At 40.4% G+C, this 18,460-nt stretch overlaps 1 protein-coding gene and 1 long non-coding RNA gene across 4 annotated transcripts in view; one reads left to right on the forward strand and one right to left on the reverse strand.

Annotated features, from left to right (window-relative positions):
- LOC138758049 (uncharacterized) overlaps nucleotides 1-18,460 on the reverse strand; it is a 174,584-nt gene that overhangs the window by 111,679 nt on the left and 44,445 nt on the right. The gene's annotated exons all lie outside the window — the stretch shown is intronic.
- The window catches only part of ednraa (endothelin receptor type Aa), an 85,339-nt gene that overhangs the window by 30,003 nt on the left and 36,876 nt on the right, over nucleotides 1-18,460 (forward strand). The window contains exon 3 of the mRNA XM_069926394.1: nucleotides 8,469-8,667. Coding sequence (XP_069782495.1) covers nucleotides 8,469-8,667 — 199 coding nt within the window. The remainder of the gene's footprint in view (nucleotides 1-8,468; nucleotides 8,668-18,460) is intronic.

The following is an 18,460-nucleotide window of genomic DNA, read 5'->3' on the forward strand; positions in this document are numbered from 1 at the left end:
AGCAGCCAGAAGATGAGGGTCAACTTATACACCAGATATACCATAAAACCCTTTAAATGAGGCTGAAAAAGGGAGGGGGGATCGACTTGTAGGCTGAAATAAATGGTAATGTAAATATAAAATTGACAATTACATAATAATTGTATACAAATAGACATGCAAAAAAGAAAATCCAACAATACACAATAATGCTCATAATACCTCAAAAACAATTGACTAAATTGATCCATGCAAACATACTAAGCCTACTTATTGAAATAGCTTGAATAAAATAATAAAAAACAACTAAAGCTAACTCTAATCTAACCCCTCTCTCTAATCAAGGTTACCTTTTGAATTAATAAAGAAAAAAAATCAATGATGTGAAACCATTGGTGACCCCTCAGACAATAGGCAAAGAACCACCAGGACATAGGATAATTATTAATTCTCCCAATTATAAAATAAATTTTAAGAATGGGCCCCACAATTTCATAAATTGAAACTTTCTATCTTTGATATTATATCTAATTTTCTCCAAACTTAAATAGGTTCTTGCATCATATGTGTATGAGTAGGGGATGAATCATCTTTCTGTTTCAGTAAAATTGCTCATCTGGCTATCAACATGGTCAAAGCTAAAACTTTTTCCTGAGACGCTGATATAAGTTTATCTGGATTGCAAGTAAAAACAAACAAAGCAATTAACGGGCAAAGTTCCAAATTAATGTTAAAAATTTTGAAAATATCTTTCTAGAATCTCTCTAAATTTGGGCACTCCCAAAACTTGGCTAAGTTCAGCAGGCGATCCATGGAATTTTTGTTAAAGATAGTTAGTACATTTTTATTCAAACTAATCTGATTTTCCAGTGGATTTACAATGGGACCTCTGAAGGATTCTCACTGATTTTCCATCCTGCACTTTTGTGCATCTGTTGAAACAAATAGAAGGCTGGCAAATTGTGCTGAGTCTGACTGAACTGGGGGGAGCATAACCTTAAGGTACCATTGTCAGGATGTCAAGACATTTTGGAAAACTTATTTTAGTCCAAGAATGAGTTGAACCAGAAAAGTATGAGTAATTTTCATCATTATGACATCTCATGCACTCGACATTATGACACATATTGAAGCAATTTACGTAGCTAGTGTATACCAAATGAATTAGCACTTCCTAATAAGTGGAGAAAATGTTTCAAACAAACATATTGAGCTTGTAGTCATGCAAATAAGTAATGTTTTAGTGGAAAGCATTTCATGATTGCAGCAATTATTTAAAATGCTGCAATTAAAGTATGATGCTTGGAAAATAGAAGTGAATACAATTAACATGGATGTATGAAAAGGAAATTATATTTGACTAAATTAATAGGATTATTTGAGGATGTATCTAGTGGAGACATTTAAAGAATGAGGTAATTTTGGATTTTCTGAAGATTTTTTGATGAGTTCCACAAAGGAGGTTGCTAAACAATAATTTAATTAGGATAAAAAAAAGTAATGTGGATAAGTTTGGTTTATGGATAGAAAACAGAGGGGAAGAGTAAACAGGTCTTTGTCAGGTTAACAGGCTCTGACACACGGAGCCCCAAGTGTTTGCAATCTATATCAATAATTTGACTGAGGATCACATGTAACATTTCCAGGCTTTCTCATGATATAAAAGTAAGTGGGAGTGTGGCTAACACTGTGGACACAAAGGGGCTACAACAGGATACAGACAAGCTGAGTGATTGGTCGATAATGGCAAAGGACTTGCACTTCGGAGAGATGCGAGGGTACCTGCTTCAGTAGAAATTGCAGCGATACTGAATATCTTTTAAATGTAGAGAAAATGGAACTCGTGAGGAAGGGCTCAAGCCCAAAGTGTTCCATGGATCCTGTGTAACCTGTTGAGCTTCTCCAGCAATTTAGTGCACTGCAGAAATTGGAAAATGTTGCTTTACAAAGGGATCCAGAGTTGTGCATGTCACTGAAAGTCAACATGAAGAAGTAGCAGACACAAAGGCAAATGGTCTTCACTGCCAGAAGAGTTGAGTACAAGAGAAAAGATGTCTTACTAAAGTTTCACAGCGGCTACATCTGAAGTATTGTGTACAGTTTCTGCTTTCCTTACCTGAAAAAGACATAATTACTTTCAAAGAAATGCAGTGAAGATTGACGAGAAGAGTCCTGGGAGAGCAAGACTGTTGTATGAGAAGGGATCGAGTATGCTTGACCTCTACATCTTGATTATTTAGAAGAATGAGAGGTGAAGTCAGTGAAGCATACAAAATTCTGGGAGGGCATGACATGCATAGGAAAGATGTTTCTGCTGCCTCAGTAATCTAGAACATCTCAAAATATGAGTTAAAGCCATTTAAGTCTGAAATAAAGGAGACATTTCCTCACCCCACAGGTGGTGATTCTTTGGCATTGTGTTTCGCAAAGAACCCAATCGTTGAGGAAGGGCTCAGGCCTGAAACGTCGGTAATATATCTTTACTTCCTATGGATGCTGTGAGACCCACTGAGTTCCTCCAGCATTTCTGTGATTTTACTACAATGACAGCATTTGAAGACTATCTTGTTTCACTTGAACCCAATTATTAGTTACATTCAAAACTAAAGTTAATACATTTGTGCATATTGGAGACATCAAGTAAAATGGGAGTAGGGCAAAGAAAATGATGTTGAGGTATGAGATCAGCCACAAGCTTGTTGAAAGGCAGAGTAAGATCAAGGGGCCTAATTGCCTACTTTTGTTCTTATTTCTTATGTTCATATATAAACATAATTTATAAACATGAAGTAATAAAAATATTGCAATAAATTACAGCACTTGGTGTGAATGCGAATTTGAATAATTTATTTGAATGGTGTGTCAATTCCTTCATCGTGTGTGCAAAGTGAGACATGTTCCCATAAAGTAAGTAAGATAGATAGTTTGTATTTTTTTTTCCTAGTGCAACATACCCATATAGTATAAACCAGTATGAAAAACATGGTTAATAATAAGTTCCATTTAGTACAAAACGAAGTCCTTGTGCTAGATTTAAAAATTATCCCCTTAGATTTTGGTGCTGCCCAGAAGGTCCAAAGGTTGAGTTAATCTCCGTAGCAAGTTTCTGCAGAGTTCATTGTTTTAAATACTTACCTTCTGTGGCCGTGAGAACTGCAAGGTCTTGGGGACTTCATTGTGACAGCTGTTCTATGTGGCCACAGTTAGATCTGAGACAGCATCATCTTCTGACAACCATACACCCACCCCCATCACCCCCAAGTCCACCCTGATGTACAGTCAGTGCTGTTTGAAGCTCTGTCCCATTGCCTCTAAATATCTTTTTTGATCAGAGATATTGAGAAACAATGGGAAGAATACTTAAAGCACTTATAATGTTAAAAATAATGTACTTATTTGAAACAGAAATTCACCATGTAAGCTCATTAAAAATAGATCTCGATTATAAGTATGTAAGAAAAAAGCAACATTTTGCATAAAGAGGAAGCATCGATGGAGAGAATGGTCAATGTTTCAGATCAGGACCCCTTCTCAAGACTGGGTCAGAAAAGAGTCTTGTAAAAAGTGCCTTCTGACACCTTCCTGTTCTTTGCTTAAACCATGTGTGGCCAAATTGCAGCTCGCGAGCCACATGTGGCTCTTTAACATGTAATGTGTGGGTCATGGAAGTATATTGGCTGGAGGAGATACTTGCGCTCCTGAAGCCGCACCGGGACAATCCAAATCTCTATAGCCAGACCAGGAGGTCCCAAGGTGGTAACAGCCCATGCTGTGTGACAAGGAGAGGAAAGAGGAAGTGGGTTCTAGAGGAACGGCCCCCTGCAGAGGAGCAGAGCAGGCCAGAGTCTGGCCACATCACAGCCGAGAGCAGCCAATGGGGTGTGTGGTAGGAGGATCGGGCAAAGCTGAAGGTCTTCTGGAGGGAGCAGCTGAAGAGGTTGAGTAGCTGAGGCTGGGCCAGGAGAATTCTGATAAGGTATGGCAATGCCCAGAGGCGGGGTGTCTGTCCAAGGCAGGCACTCTGGCAGGGGGAAAAAACAAGATGACAGAAAGGAAGAGAAGAAGCTGGAGATGGTCTTCGTTGAGGACCACATCCAGGTGCCAAGGCAGGAGAGAGCTGGCAGCACCATTGAAGGTCCTGTCACTGGCCACAGACAAGCCTTTGCCCTACCAGATGGAGAGTCAATAACAGGCAGTCCAGAGGTAAGACTACTCCATACCCTAGCCTCTGATCCCAGCAGTTGCTCTCCCATCCTGTTGGCAACTGGGAAGAGGAGAGTGGAGAGTGAGATGGGGAAGAGCAGACCTGTGGGTCCTCTTGTCCCCCTCTGTCACAGGATACAGCTTTGCATCAGGTCACTTCCTTACTTCCTCGGATCACTGCATTATGTAATCAGCTGTGGATGCTGCAGTGGTCCAGGTATCTGCAGAGACCAGTGGCAGCAGCATTCCTCAAGAGAACAGTTCAGAAATGGGAGCAGGAGTCGTCCATCTGGCTGGTCAAGCCTGCTTCTACATCCAGTGAGATCACAGCTGATCTTGCTGTGGACCCAGCTCCGCCTCCCGCCCCCCCCTCCATAAACCTTTAATCCCTCTATGATACAAAATTCTGTCTTACTGTATCTTAAATACATTTAAGATGCAGCCTCTACTGCTTTCTTGGGCAGTGATTTCCACAGAAAATCAGTCAAGATTTTGAAAATATTTGTTATGTATCTATGTACTTTTTGATTATTGAAACAAATAAAAATAAGCAGTTTTAAAAACTACATATATGAAAAAATATTATTATATACATGTATTTCTTAATATTTATTTACATTGTGTAACAAAATGTGCATGTAAGAGTAAAAACATGCATGTAATTTTTTTCATGTCTTGGGGCTCTCAAACATCATAAGTGGCTCTTACATTAAGCAAGTTTGGCCATCCCCTCGATTATACCTTGAAGAGGGGCTCAGACCGAAACATCAGTTACATCTTTACCTCCTATGGACGCTGTGAGGCCCACTGAGTTCCTCCAGCATTCCTGTGTATTTTTACTACATTTACAGTGTTGACCATGCCAAGCCCTGGCCCGAACTCTATGTAGCCTTTCAGGTTTCACTTTTGAAAAAAGGGTCCCTACCCTAAACGTTGACTGTTCACTTCACTCCATGGATGTTGTCTGACCTGTTGAGTTCCTCTAGCATTTCCTTGTTTGTTCAAAGAGTCCAACTTCCGCAATTCTTGTGTTGGTATTCCGGGTCAGCAATCTCATTTAGACAAATGAAGCTGTGCTGAATGCATCAGTCCTGGCTAGTGTAAAGCACAGTGTAAGGCAAAGAGTATTTGTTTACTTATAAACAGTGCCTGGGCTCAATCTGCAATTCACAGACATGGAAGCAAGGAGGGCACTGAACTAGATGGGTCTTGCATGCAGAACCACCGAGTAACTATCGATGTAATCTGGTCTATTCAGATGTTACTGACATAGGACTCAGGAGATTGTGTCCATAATGCTCCTCCTAGCTGCGCGAGCTAATCTCCTGTAGAGCTTAATGTTTCTGAGCCCTGTTTCTCAATTGCAACTCTCTTGACCTTGCATGTACAGTCTGGGTGCTAGAGGAGCTTCCAGATCTGCAGCAGCCTCTTGCATGCAAGAACTAGATGAGAAGGAGGGCCTAACCCTAATAATGAATGAACCTTCCATCTGGTGTTTGACGTATTCATCCAGTAGTCACATGACTCAAAGTTGGATTATTTTCCTCAAACACATCAGTAAGCTAGACACTCAATGGGACATGAATCAAAACAAATTGCACAATAGTTGTTTGCATCACCTGACACATACTTTCAATCATCTGATCAATACCCAAAAAAATGAATATGGACCTGGAAATCCATGAGCGTTTGATCCCAGTATATGAGGATGGAGAAGTCTGCCTGGATCTCCTGCTTATTTTACTGGGAGGTCTGAGTACCAGGAATTGATTTTTGAAAGTGCCTTTGTTGCTTATGGGGTTATTTGAGGTGAGTTGTAGTCTGTGTTGAGGAATAAAGTGGGTGTTGACAAAACAATCAATGTCATCAAGCTACTTTCTTTTTCATCACAGGCTCATGATTTTAATTGACCCCTATCTAAAGAGGCTGTCAATTCACCTCCATCCCTCCCCCCCCCCCCCCATTCACTGGATTCACAGGGTTCGGGCCAAGGCTTGGCATGGTCAACAGATCTAGAGAGCCACCATACTGTCGGCACACTGCCCTCTTATATGGATCTTAATTATTTAGAACAGGGGTCTCAAGCTTGCGGCCCGCAGGCCAACTGCGGCCCTTGGGACGATAGTTTGTGGCCCCGCCTTAATATGAAAGTTTAATATTAGTGCGGCCCGCGAGTTTGATATGATTGGCACTTTTCAGTGTTGTGTGCAGAGCTGAACGAACCTACCAATCACGGTGGGGTATATTGCTCTCGGGGGCGGGACATCGGCTAGGCTTATTGCGAATATAAACATATTTGTGTGCATTTTCTATTTGTCATTATATGCACGCGGCACATGCGCAATTTCCGCGGCCGCTCCCGCTTCACGCGCTTCGGCGCGTGAACTTCAATAAGTACAAGTACAGGTCCAGACTTACTGACGAGCATCTTCAAGCCCTACTGAGGGTCTCAACTGCCTCCTCCCTTAAGCCAAATGTGGCTCGGCTATGCGAGAGGAAGCGCTGCCACAGTAAGAAGTAGGCAGAAGAAGAGATGTTCATAACAGTTTATATTCAATGTTGCATTCATGTTCAGAAAGTTAAAGGTTAAAGAACTGTTAATACAGACATTTGAATCTGAATAATAATAATTACATTTCTCCAGTCAGCAACTATATGTGGTTTCTTCAGTCTTCTATATCTGCTGTATTATTATTATTTTCATTTTATTTACTTATTACTGATTGATTTTATTTTTTTTCTTATGAATTGTTAATTTATTTATTTTTTCATCTTATTTTGTGTTTAAAAAATAAAGACATTTGATAACATTGGAATGTTTTTGTAAGAGCTTTTCTTGTGGAAAACCTGATGTGGCCCAGCCTCACCCAGACTCTACCTCCAGCGGCCCCCGGGTAAATTGAATTTGAGACCCCTGATTTAGAATCAAGGGGGGGGGGGCATGGCTGACAGCTTCGAAACAGAATCCACTTTAAGTCAGGTCCCACAGCCCAGGAGCAGAGGCTGGAGGTACCAAGTCAATTACCTAACTAAGAAACAGATTAAGATTTCATAAATAACTGGAAAAATGGAAAATTAGAGGTTCCTCGCACCAAAAGAGATGAGTGTTTAAATTCATGGAGCATTATTGAATTATAATTCATATTAAATCTACCAGAGCAATGATGCAGGATGTTTAATGAAGTACAATTACCTACATTGACTACATTAAGCACTCTCACCATGCTCTCACCATGCTACATGCCTTTACTTCCAGAGATCCACACAATCCTAACACCACATTCCTTCACTGTCCCCAACTCACTTCAACTTCACCCCGCAGGCCATGCGTTAACTACCTCTGTTTGGATCTTATTTGTACATTCTCCCACACTGGGGAACGTAGATATGTAGAATTTCAGGACCCATGGAGATTGATAATAGATGTATTTCCATGTTCTCAGTGAGAAACTCAGTACCATTCAATGCCATTCCATATTCCGATTCCATTCTCCACTGAAAACATTTTTAAAATTTGCTGAGAAACCATGGCAAGAATGCCTGAGAACAGGGTTCATGGAATGGTTTAAATCTACAGGAAGAATCTGTGCAAGAGGAAGTGCAACATCAAAGGGAAGGAAGCCCAAGAAAACCTAGTTAGCAGAAAATTATGTAAATAGAGTGGGAGAAAGTTTACTGGAACATAAACATCAAGACAGAGAAGTGGGGCTGTGCAATCCACTGGCAAACTGGACTCTTCCCTCCCACTGTCAGCTGGTGTCTCCATTCCCTCTACCAGAGTTGTTTCTCAGTCTCTCAGCTCCCACTGTCTCTTACTTTTGGGATGAGCTTCTCCAATCTGACTGTGGGACTGCTATTTCTCTAACTGGCCTTGTCGTGAAGATGTGGTCCTTATCTAATCTTTCCACATGAATGACTACAATTATGAAAAAAACATTCAACCTTTTTCCTTTACAAACTTGGCTGCATGTTTTCTATATTCTGTACTGTTTGCATGAATGAAACAGTTTGTGGAAAAATGGTGGAATTTTTTTTGAGATGAAAACATTTGATTAGACAATGTCAGGAGCCAAATGATAACAGGGTTTGAGTTTGGGCAGTTTTGGTGGACTAATTAAAAAATACTTTTTGCTGCCCTTCAAGGCATTCAGGTTTAATCAATCACTTTCATGCTGATGATACTTTTGGTCTTATTCCCTGTGTATAGGTCATGGAGGAAGCAATTTGAAATAATCGTTTACTATGCATAAGTAAATGTAACAAAGATTTCCCTGCTTATTACACAGGTATCGAGCTGTCGTCTCCTGGAGTCGGGTCCAGGGGATTGGAGTGCCTCTACTGACAGCATTAGAGATCATTGGTATCTGGGTGCTCTCTATCATCCTGGCTATTCCTGAGGCCATGGCTTTTGACATACATCCACTAAACTATAGAGAGGGGTCATTCAATGTCTGCCTTCTTCTTCCAACATCACAATTTAATCAGGTAAGACTGTTCTGAAAAGCAATAAATGTGTAAAGTGTCAAGATATACAATAAAAAAAAATTTGTCGAATGTAATTGACTGTTATGAACTGTCAATTGTGTTCTAAACTCATTTATTACCTCACAGAATTACTGATGGGTATGTTGACGCAAATATGGAAGTTAACATGAGCAAGTTCATCTGGCAGGAGCAGGACAGGGAGGAACATTAACATATATTCCTTAAAAGAATGTAATAAACCCTCCCTACCTTGTAAGCCTCTATTTTTCTTCTATCCATGTACCTGTCTGAGTCTTTTAAATGCCCACAATATTTCAGCCTCCACCACCATCCCTGGCAAGGCATTCCAGTCTCCGACAACTCTGTGTATTTGAAAAAAAACTTACATCTGATGTCACCCCTAAACTGACCTCCCCTATCTTTGTATATATGTCCTCTGTTCTTTACTTCTTCTGCACTGGGAAAAGGGTGTTAGCTGTCCACCCTAACTATGCCTCTCATAATCTTGTAGACTTCTATTAAGTCTCCTCTCATCCTTCTTTGCTCTAAAGAATCCCAACTCTGCTAACCTTGCCTCATAACACTTATTTTCCAATCCTGGAAAAATCCTTGAGAATCTCCTCAGCACCCTCTCTGTAGCTTCCAAATCCTTCTTATATTGAGGTGACCAGAACTGAACACAATACTCTAAGTTTGGTCTCAGCAGAGATTTGAAGAGTTGCAACGTGATGTCTTGACTCAGTCCCCCTATTAATGAAACCCAACATCCCATAGGCCTTCTTAAATATAATATCAACCTGTGTGATGAGCTTGAGGGATATATGGATTTGGACCCCAAGATCATTGTGTTCATCCACATTCTTAAGTAACCGACCATTAACCCTGTACTCAGCCTTCTGGTTTGTCCTTCCAAAATGCATCACCTCACACTTATCCGGATTGAAGTCCATCTGCCACTTTTCTGCCTAACACTGCATCCTGTTTATATCCTTTTGTAACCTACAACAACCTTCAGCACCATCCACAACTCCTCCAACCTTTGTGTCATTCATAAACTTACTGACCCATCCTTCTGCCTCTTCATTTAGCTTATTGATAAAAATCACAAAGAGCAGGGGTCCCAGATCAGATCCTTGCAGAACTCCAATAGTCACCGACCTCCAGGCAGAATACTTTCCTTCCTCTACTGCTCTCTGCTTTCTACATGCAAGTCAATTTTTTATCCACACAGCCAAGGTTCCATAGATCTCATGCATCATGACTTTCTGAACGAGTGTCTCATGGGGGATCTTGTGAAATGCCTGACTAAAATCCATAAACCACTTCTACCACCCTACCCTCATCAATTTCTTTTGTTAGCTCCTCAAAAAATTTAAATAAGCTCGTGAAGCATGACCCTCCCTTCACAAAGCCATGCTGACTATCCTTGAGTAGACTGTACTTTTCCAAATGCTCATAGATCCTGAGGTAAGACTCATTGGTCTATAATTCCCAGGATTCTTCTTATTACATTTTTTAAACAAGTGGACTACATTTGCAACTCTCCAATCCTCCAGCATCTCCCCTGTGGCCAAAGAGGTTTCAAAGGTTATCAGCGTCTGATAGACTTAAGTGCATGTATTTTAATACAAGAAGTCTAATGAAATACAAGAGGAGAATGTGGTGACACATATGGGTGGTGATGATGAGATTTGGCCAGCTAACCTTCATTGGTTAGAATATTGAGTACAATAGTTGCGATGTCACGTTACAACTGTGCATGACTTTAGTAAGACCACACTTGGAGTACTGTGTGCAGTTCTGTGACCTAGGAAAAGGAAGGATGTCCCTAAACTAGAAAGATGCTAAAAAGATTCACAGGACTAGAGGGCATGAATTCAAAGGAAAGACTGGATACTCCAGGCTTGTTTTCCATAAAACATAGAAGGTGACTTACAGAACCATATAAAATCGTGACAGGCATGGATAAGATGAATGGTCACAGAATTGTTCCCAGAATTGAGGAATCTAAAACTGTATGGCATAAACTCCTAGAGGAAATTATAGAGGCGTATTTGGACAGGTGCATGGTTATCAATGATTTACAGGGATACAGGCCAAACACAAATTGAACTAGCTCAAGTTGTCAATTTGGTAAATATGGATGAATTAGGCCGAAGGTCTTTTTTCATGCTGAACATGTCTATGGATCTATGATTTTATGATTGCTTTGTATTTTGCAATGTGTATGGTTGTGAGACAGGAGAACTCTTTGAACAGTAGATGAAAAGTGAATACTTTTCTTTCAAAATTATTTTTATTAAGTTTTATCATGAAACAAATACATTGTCAGTCTGTATAAATTAAATACATTTAGATTGGTATCATATTACATACAAATAATAATACATGGATTCATATTTCAATCTGTACAAATATTGAATAGTATTAGAAGAAAAAGAAAAACTAAAGAAAAAAAACAAAGGAAATAAAAAAGTTGGTACTGATAATCTGACCCCAGTAACCAGCCAAGTTTGAAATTAGTATTCTAAGCAACGACCTACAGGGATTCAACGAAACATGCCCATTTACTGCACCCCCACACCTTGATCTTTCCAATTATGAAAGTAAGCTATAATTGGACTCCAAGTCTTATTAAAAAAGATCTTAATCTTCTTGACACTGTCTAATTTTTTTCCAAGCTTAAAAGGGACATGATATCGAGTAACCATTGTCTATGGGAGGGTGGAAAGTCCTCTTTCCATTTCAGCAATATGCCACTTCTAACCAGGAATGTAGAAAATACTAAGACCTGTTTTTGGTTAGACGATAAATTTACATTTTGATTTCAGGAGAAGCTGAACATTGCAATTAATGGACATGGTTGTAGATCTATCCCAAAGAAAGCCAAAAAGATTCTGGAAATTTCAGTCCAATATTCTAATAAATTAGGACAAAACCAGAACATATATATCAAAGAGGCTTCAAACCTTTTACATTTGTCACACAATGAGTTGATATCTGAATAGATTCGAGCAAGCTTAACTTTAGAAAAATGTACTCTATGCACCACTTTAAATTGAATCAAGCTGTGCATCATCCATAGAGATAAATCATGGATAAGTCCCAAAATTGAAATCTATTCTTCTTCTGAAAGAGACATATTAAGATCATTCTCCAATTCACTTTTGATCCTGATTGGGCACTGTTTATAGATTCAATATTTTATAATATAAAGTGGATATTATACCTTTGAGTACAAATTTTAATTCAAAAAGTTGATCTATGAAATTCGGATCCAGTAAGTGTGGAAATACTGAAATTTTAGAACAAATTTGATAGTACCCAAAAAAAGTGTCTATTTGGCAGATCGTCAATGGTTGTAAAGATGCATAATTTTGTTGGATAAAAAGGTCCTTGAAAGTTTTAATTCCTAGACTATTCCATTCTTCGTAGCATCTAAACTACCAGCTTGAAATAGATGGTTAAATAGAATAGGACTAGTAAATATAAATACCAAAATTCCAAAGAAATTCCTGAATTGACTCCAAATCTTCAGTCTATGTCTCATTATCAAATTCTTTGTTAATTTTGGAATAGGGAGAGGTAAAGGTGAACCCAATATTGTCCATAAAGAGCTATTCTTAAGGTATTTTAATTCCATTTCAATCCACTTAGGCCAATCAGCTCTATTATCAAACTGTAACAGCAATCACATATTCCTTATGTTCATTGCCCAGTTGTAAAATCTAAAATTAGGTAACGACAGACCTCCATCCGTTCTTGTATTCTGAAGATAACTTTTATCTTGGTCTCTTTCCTTGCCATATGTATGACATAATAATTGATTCCAATGTGTCAAAGAAAGACATAAATAAATTTCTTGATACTTTTCTTGATTTTTATTTCGTATTTGTTTTTGCTTTCTTTAATATATTTTTGTTCTTCTTTTTTTGGTTTCAAGATGTGTTGGGAAGTTTGGAAACAATAATGGCTAAAAATTTCTAAAACCAGCAAAACCCAATGTAATAAAAAGAGTTCCAAAAGTTCATCAGAATAAGGCTAATGAGAATGCATATGTGGTTACTGTGGTTAGGTCATTGGGATCACTATAACAATAGCAGTAATACTTATTTCTTGAGCCCATATTACACAGTAAAGTGTCCTACAACACTCCACAAGAGCATTCCCAAACATCTGACATTGAGCCATGTAAGGAGACATAGGGGACAGATGTCCAAAAGGTGGGTTTTGAAGAGCCTCTTAAATTGAGAGAGGGCAGTACTGAAACAGAGAGGTTTAGGGAGGCAATTCCAAAAACCTAGGGATTGAGCACTGATGGCACCATATTTAGGATTGGATCCATGGGTATTTCAGGGGTTGTAGGGATGAAGGATTTTGTAGAAATGTGGATGTGCAAAACATGAAGAAATCAAGTCAGTGCTAAACCAGAAGCTACTGGAGGTTAGCAAACATGGAAGCTACGATTGTGTACTCTGAGGATGAAATCAATGACAACACTGGCTCATTCAATGGTGCATCTGGAAGGATGGGCCTTACACTTCCCCTCTAACCTGCCCCCACTGTATGACACAATCATCTGATGATTAAGGTTCGTGTTGAGACCCTGAAGAACATGGAACACTTCTCATGGCCACCGCTCAGTAAAGGATGCTGGTTTAACATTGCCTTCAGTGTGTATCACTGTCTTTGAATGATGGGATGCATGAAGAAGGTGACTTCAAGTCTGTCAAGTGGTCTACAGGGCAGCAATGATCCCAACCCTCTGAATGCATGTGAAACTTGGACTATCTACAGTAGGCTCTTCAAGGTACCAGAAGGATGGCACTATGATGTTTAGGCAAAAATCCTCTAAATTCATTGAAGAAGTATACCGAACAGTGTTGTTTATACCACAGACCCACATCTCCAACATCTCCACTCATTCTAATCATTTGGTTAGGCCATGTTATTTGCAGATTCCTGAAAGAGGCAGAGGAAAACATCCAAGGATGAGCACAAAGCCATCTAAAAAAAAATTTCAATGTCTCCGTTCATTTGTGAAGAGGAGCTTTCAGGAAGCACTGAGCACCATGAGTTCAAGCATCAGAAATACAAAGGCATAAACTGACGAACAAGAACACCATCTCACAAATGACCCACTTAGGAGCCCTATTAGGCACCTTCTGTCCAACAGTCGTAAAGTCTATTGTTCACTCATCGGTTACCACAGAACCTGAGTGGAAGCAAGCTATCCTTGATCAGCAGAGACTGCCTAAGAAGACGAAGTTGGGTGAATAGTACTAGGAAGAACCAGGATAAAGGCACAAATGACCTCATTGTGGAAGGTTGAAAACAACATTAAAAAAATTCACTCTCATGTAAAGTCGTAAAATCTATTTTCGCCAGATTAACTCCCTGGAACTTCAACATATCTGAAACCCTGCGCTGCTCAATCGTGTTTCTTCAGCCTGATTAAGGAGGAACAATTCGTATCATGCCAGATGCCCTTGAGACGGCTCTGCACTAAAATGGATTTCTAATCACTGCAATTTCCAACAAAACCCCATGGGAAATTGTGCCCTTAATGGAAGTGTAATGATAGGCTGATGCCACTTGTTCACCGCTGACCATTTTCTTCGAATTGATCACAAGATGGACGGATGCACATTTTAGTAAAAAAAGGCCAATTACAAGCTACCAAGATGCAGTTATCATTAAAACTCAATCTATTTTAAAATGTTTCTTTTATCTTCATGTTGAGGAACTTTGGGGGACATCCGATGCGCTCTAGTATTTGCCAAAGCCCTTTCCTGCTCACGGTGTCGAAGGCTTTGGTGAGGTCAACAAAGGTGATGTAGAGTCCTTTGTTTTGTTCTCTGCACTTTTCTTGGAGCTGTCTGAGGGCAAAGACCATGTCAGTGGTTCCTCTGTTTGCGCGAAAGCCGCACTGTGATTCTGGGAGAATATTCTCAGCGACACTAGGTATTATTCTATTTAGTAGAATCCTAGCGAAGATTTTGCCTGCAATGGAGAGCAACGTGATTCCCCTGTAGTTTGAGCAGTCTGATTTCTCGCCTTTGTTTTTGTACAGGGTGATGATGGTGGCATCACGAAGATCCTGAGGCAGTTTACCTTGGTCCCAACAAAGCTTGAAAAACTCATGTAGTTTGGCATGCAGAGTTTTGCCGCCAGCCTTCCAGACTTCTGGGGGGATTCCATCCATACCTGCTGCTTTGCCACTTTTCAGTTGTTCGATTGCCTTATATGTCTCATCCAGGGTGGGAACCTCATCCAGCTCTAGCCTTAGGGGCTGTTGAGGGAGCTGGAGCAGGGCGGAATCTTGGACTGAGCGGTTGGTACTGAAAAGAGATTGGAAGTGTTCTGACCATCGGTTGAGGATGGAGATCTTGTCGCTGAGGAGGACTTTGCCGTCTGAGCTGCGCAGCGGGCTTTGGACTTGGGGTGAGGGGCCGTACACAGCCTTTAGAGCCTCGTAGAAACCCCTGAAGTCGCCAATGTCCGCGCTGAGCTGTGTTCGTTTGGCGAGGCTAGTCCACCACTCATTTTGGATCTCCCGGAGTTTGCGCTGAAGATGGCTGCATGCGCGACGGAAGGCTTGTTTCTTCTCTGGACAGGACGGCTTTGTAAGGTGAGCCTGGTGGGCAGCTCGCTTCTTTGCCAGCAGCTCCTGGATTTCCTGGCTGTTTTCGTCAAACCAGTCCTTGTTTTTCCTGGAGGAGATGCATCCCCGATCCAAACACTGGCACCTCCTGGACTACATCCTGGTGCGAGAAAGTGACAAACAAGATGTGCTCCACACCAGGGTCATGCCTAGCGCGGAATGCCACACTGACCACCGGCTGGTTCGCTGCAAGCTCAACCTTCACTTCAAGCCAAAGCCCAGGAACAATAAAGCCCCCAGAAAGAGGTTCAATGTTGGAAAACTGCAGCCAGACGAAGCGAGAGGAAACTTCCAGGCAAACCTCAAAGCAAAGCTCGACGTTGCAACCCGCCTCACGGACCCGTCCCCTGAAACCCTCTGGGATCAGTTGAAGACTACCATACTGCAATCCACTGAAGAGGTACTGGGCTTCACCCCACCATTACCAGCAGGTTAAATTCACCATAGAGACCAGAAAATAAATGAAAATTATCAACTTCAACTTTAGTAAGCGAACTCCCACATGCTGTAATTTCATTTTAGATAGTCTTTATAACTCAGCCATATTGGGTAGTAAAAACTTGAAACCTTTGGCATGTCCGTTTAGCTGCCATTGAAGTATTCTGGGACTCACTAATCAATAATTTTGACTTACTCAATTGATTGAGCCATTTCAATGTATTTGGTATAAATGTGACAAAAAAACATAATTAACACAAATATCTCAAATGGATAAGGTGCAAGAAAGCACTATCCATCATGAAGGTATGGCGGGAGAAAGCTCACACGTCTCGATCATCAGATGACATATCTTCACAAACATTCCCGACTGATGTTGTATGATTTTTAAAGGACAAGACTTTGGTTGTGAAGTCATTTTTTTTACCGCACTTCAAAGACTTGATTTTATTTTCTTCAGTGTTCATTTTGGCACTCGAACTGTTTCCTTCTGCCAAGCATTTAACCCATGCTGTGAAGTGGATATGATCCTTACCTGGGCAATAGTTCACCATCTGTATCACTTTGACTACTAAGCTGCTTAAGAATTTTATTTCTGTGATGTCCTAACGAGCAGAATACAGACACAAAACATAAAGTCTGTTCAGCAGGCTTTATTCTACATAAACCCACAGAACTGGCTGTGCAAGCTCTGAGACTGACGTCGAGGGGCCGGATCTAGCTTTTATCCCAGAGGGTGATTGGCAGCCGACCAGGTGGGGCTTGGTCCATTCAGGTCAGCTTATTGACAGCCGGCCAGGTGTTGCCTTGTCCTCCAGTGCTCTTCTGCGAATACACAGGTTTCTCCCTACAGTCGGCTAGTGGTGTATCACCACAATTTAATTTCCTTATAAAGTAATCTTTTCTTCAAATAGCTGAACTATTTCCTGGACTGTTTCCTCTTAAATGACAAGGATCTCTGTAATCTACAATGCTCCAGTGCTAAGTTTCCTTAACAGTAATTTGTTACTATGTCAAATGTAGTTTTTTCCTTAATTTCCTATATTAGATCTCACGTGTGGAATAGTTCCCATTTTCACTCTGTCCAGGGGGAGAGGGTGCATTTTTTCAGTGAGATATTGGTTTAGCAATTAATCAACAGATTCCATGGAATCATGTCAAGTACTGTTGGGCCTCAGTCTCCTCTGTTTAAACCTTCCAATACTCCAAGATCATCCTGAGAATAAAATAATAACTTGTCTTTTTCTCTTACACAGCTAGCCATCTCGTTAAATCCATCTTCACCAACAGTGCCACATGCACTTTCAACAAGTGTGACATGCTACTGGACTTTGGTGTCACTGAAGTTGAAACCATCTGTTCAAGTGCCTTTGCTAAACCATCTTAACCCCACCCTCACTTTTGAGGTATCCTACCCTACCACCACCCTAATCCCATCCTCACTCCCACACCTGTCTCTTCCATACAGTCAAACTTGGCAATGGAGCAGGTTGGGACTTTTCCTTTGGTAATAATAATAGTCAAATGTCTACAAAGTAATGAAAATTATAATAGAGGGCATCACAAACATTCATCAAAACAAGGAAGTGGCTGAAGAACAAATGTGAAATGAGGAAAATGGGCCAGTGCTTCCATCATCAATACCTGTATCCCACATGAGACCCACTACCAAACTGTGTTCAGCTTTGGATCAATAGTTCTCTCTCTCGAGCAATACCTCTCTCCCTCATCTACCCTTTTGCCCAGTCTCTCCCTGAGATTGCCTCAAATTCTGTTGAACCTGTTCCAAATAAATTGCCGACAGGACATTTTCCCATTTGATCTCCTGCAAGCAGACTTTATAAATGGTTCCATCTCCTCAAGAACTGTTCTTATCCTTTTTTTAAAATAACCAACACAAATCTCTTTTTCAGTCCAATTGCTATCTCCTCTTAATATCCTTGACCATAGCTGTTAACATGGCCATCAGAGAGTAAGAAGGTCATAAAACAAGCACTTATCAGAAATGAAGTGACTGGTCTTTATCATTCTCTATTATTTGAGGAAATTTCCATGAAATCAAACATCATTGGGACTGTAGAAAAATGCCCATGTCATGTTGTAACTTTTTTTTAACTCTGTCAAACATTTATTGATGCAATGGCCAGCTTGTGTGTCACTGACTCATCAAGTAGCAGGCCTGCACTATTTTGCATGAAGCTTCCTGAAGCCACTCACTTGTGAGCTGCAGTCAGCATAAGAGCCTGCACATCACAACAAAAGAACTTGATGCAAACAGGTTGACAGGAAACCATTTGCAGCATACAAATCTGCATTTGTCACTCTTAAGTAATTTGTCTAAGTTGTCTTTCTTCACGTGTGCCTTGTTCTTCCGTACCTTTTGGACAAAGATTTGACTGTTTCAGCGCACTCCTTCTCATCTCCCACTCTTGAAGTCATGTAATGACCACTCTACCATATCCTAGTCACCTACTGACTGTAATTTCATTTACCTATCTTGGCTCTTGGTTCAGCAATAATTTGTTTTTATACTGTTCATCTTATTTCCTAAATCTGTTTATAGTTTTAACCTTGTTACTGCAATCTGTTCAAGCTCTGCTGCCTTTTGAGACCTCCCCTGACTATCCCACACCACCAATATTAATTTCTAACCATTACTGAATTTACCTCCTGCTGCCAAGGCCTTCAACT

This window comes from Narcine bancroftii, chromosome 3, assembly GCF_036971445.1.
Source record: "Narcine bancroftii isolate sNarBan1 chromosome 3, sNarBan1.hap1, whole genome shotgun sequence".
Classification (NCBI taxonomy): Eukaryota; Metazoa; Chordata; class Chondrichthyes; order Torpediniformes; family Narcinidae; genus Narcine; species Narcine bancroftii.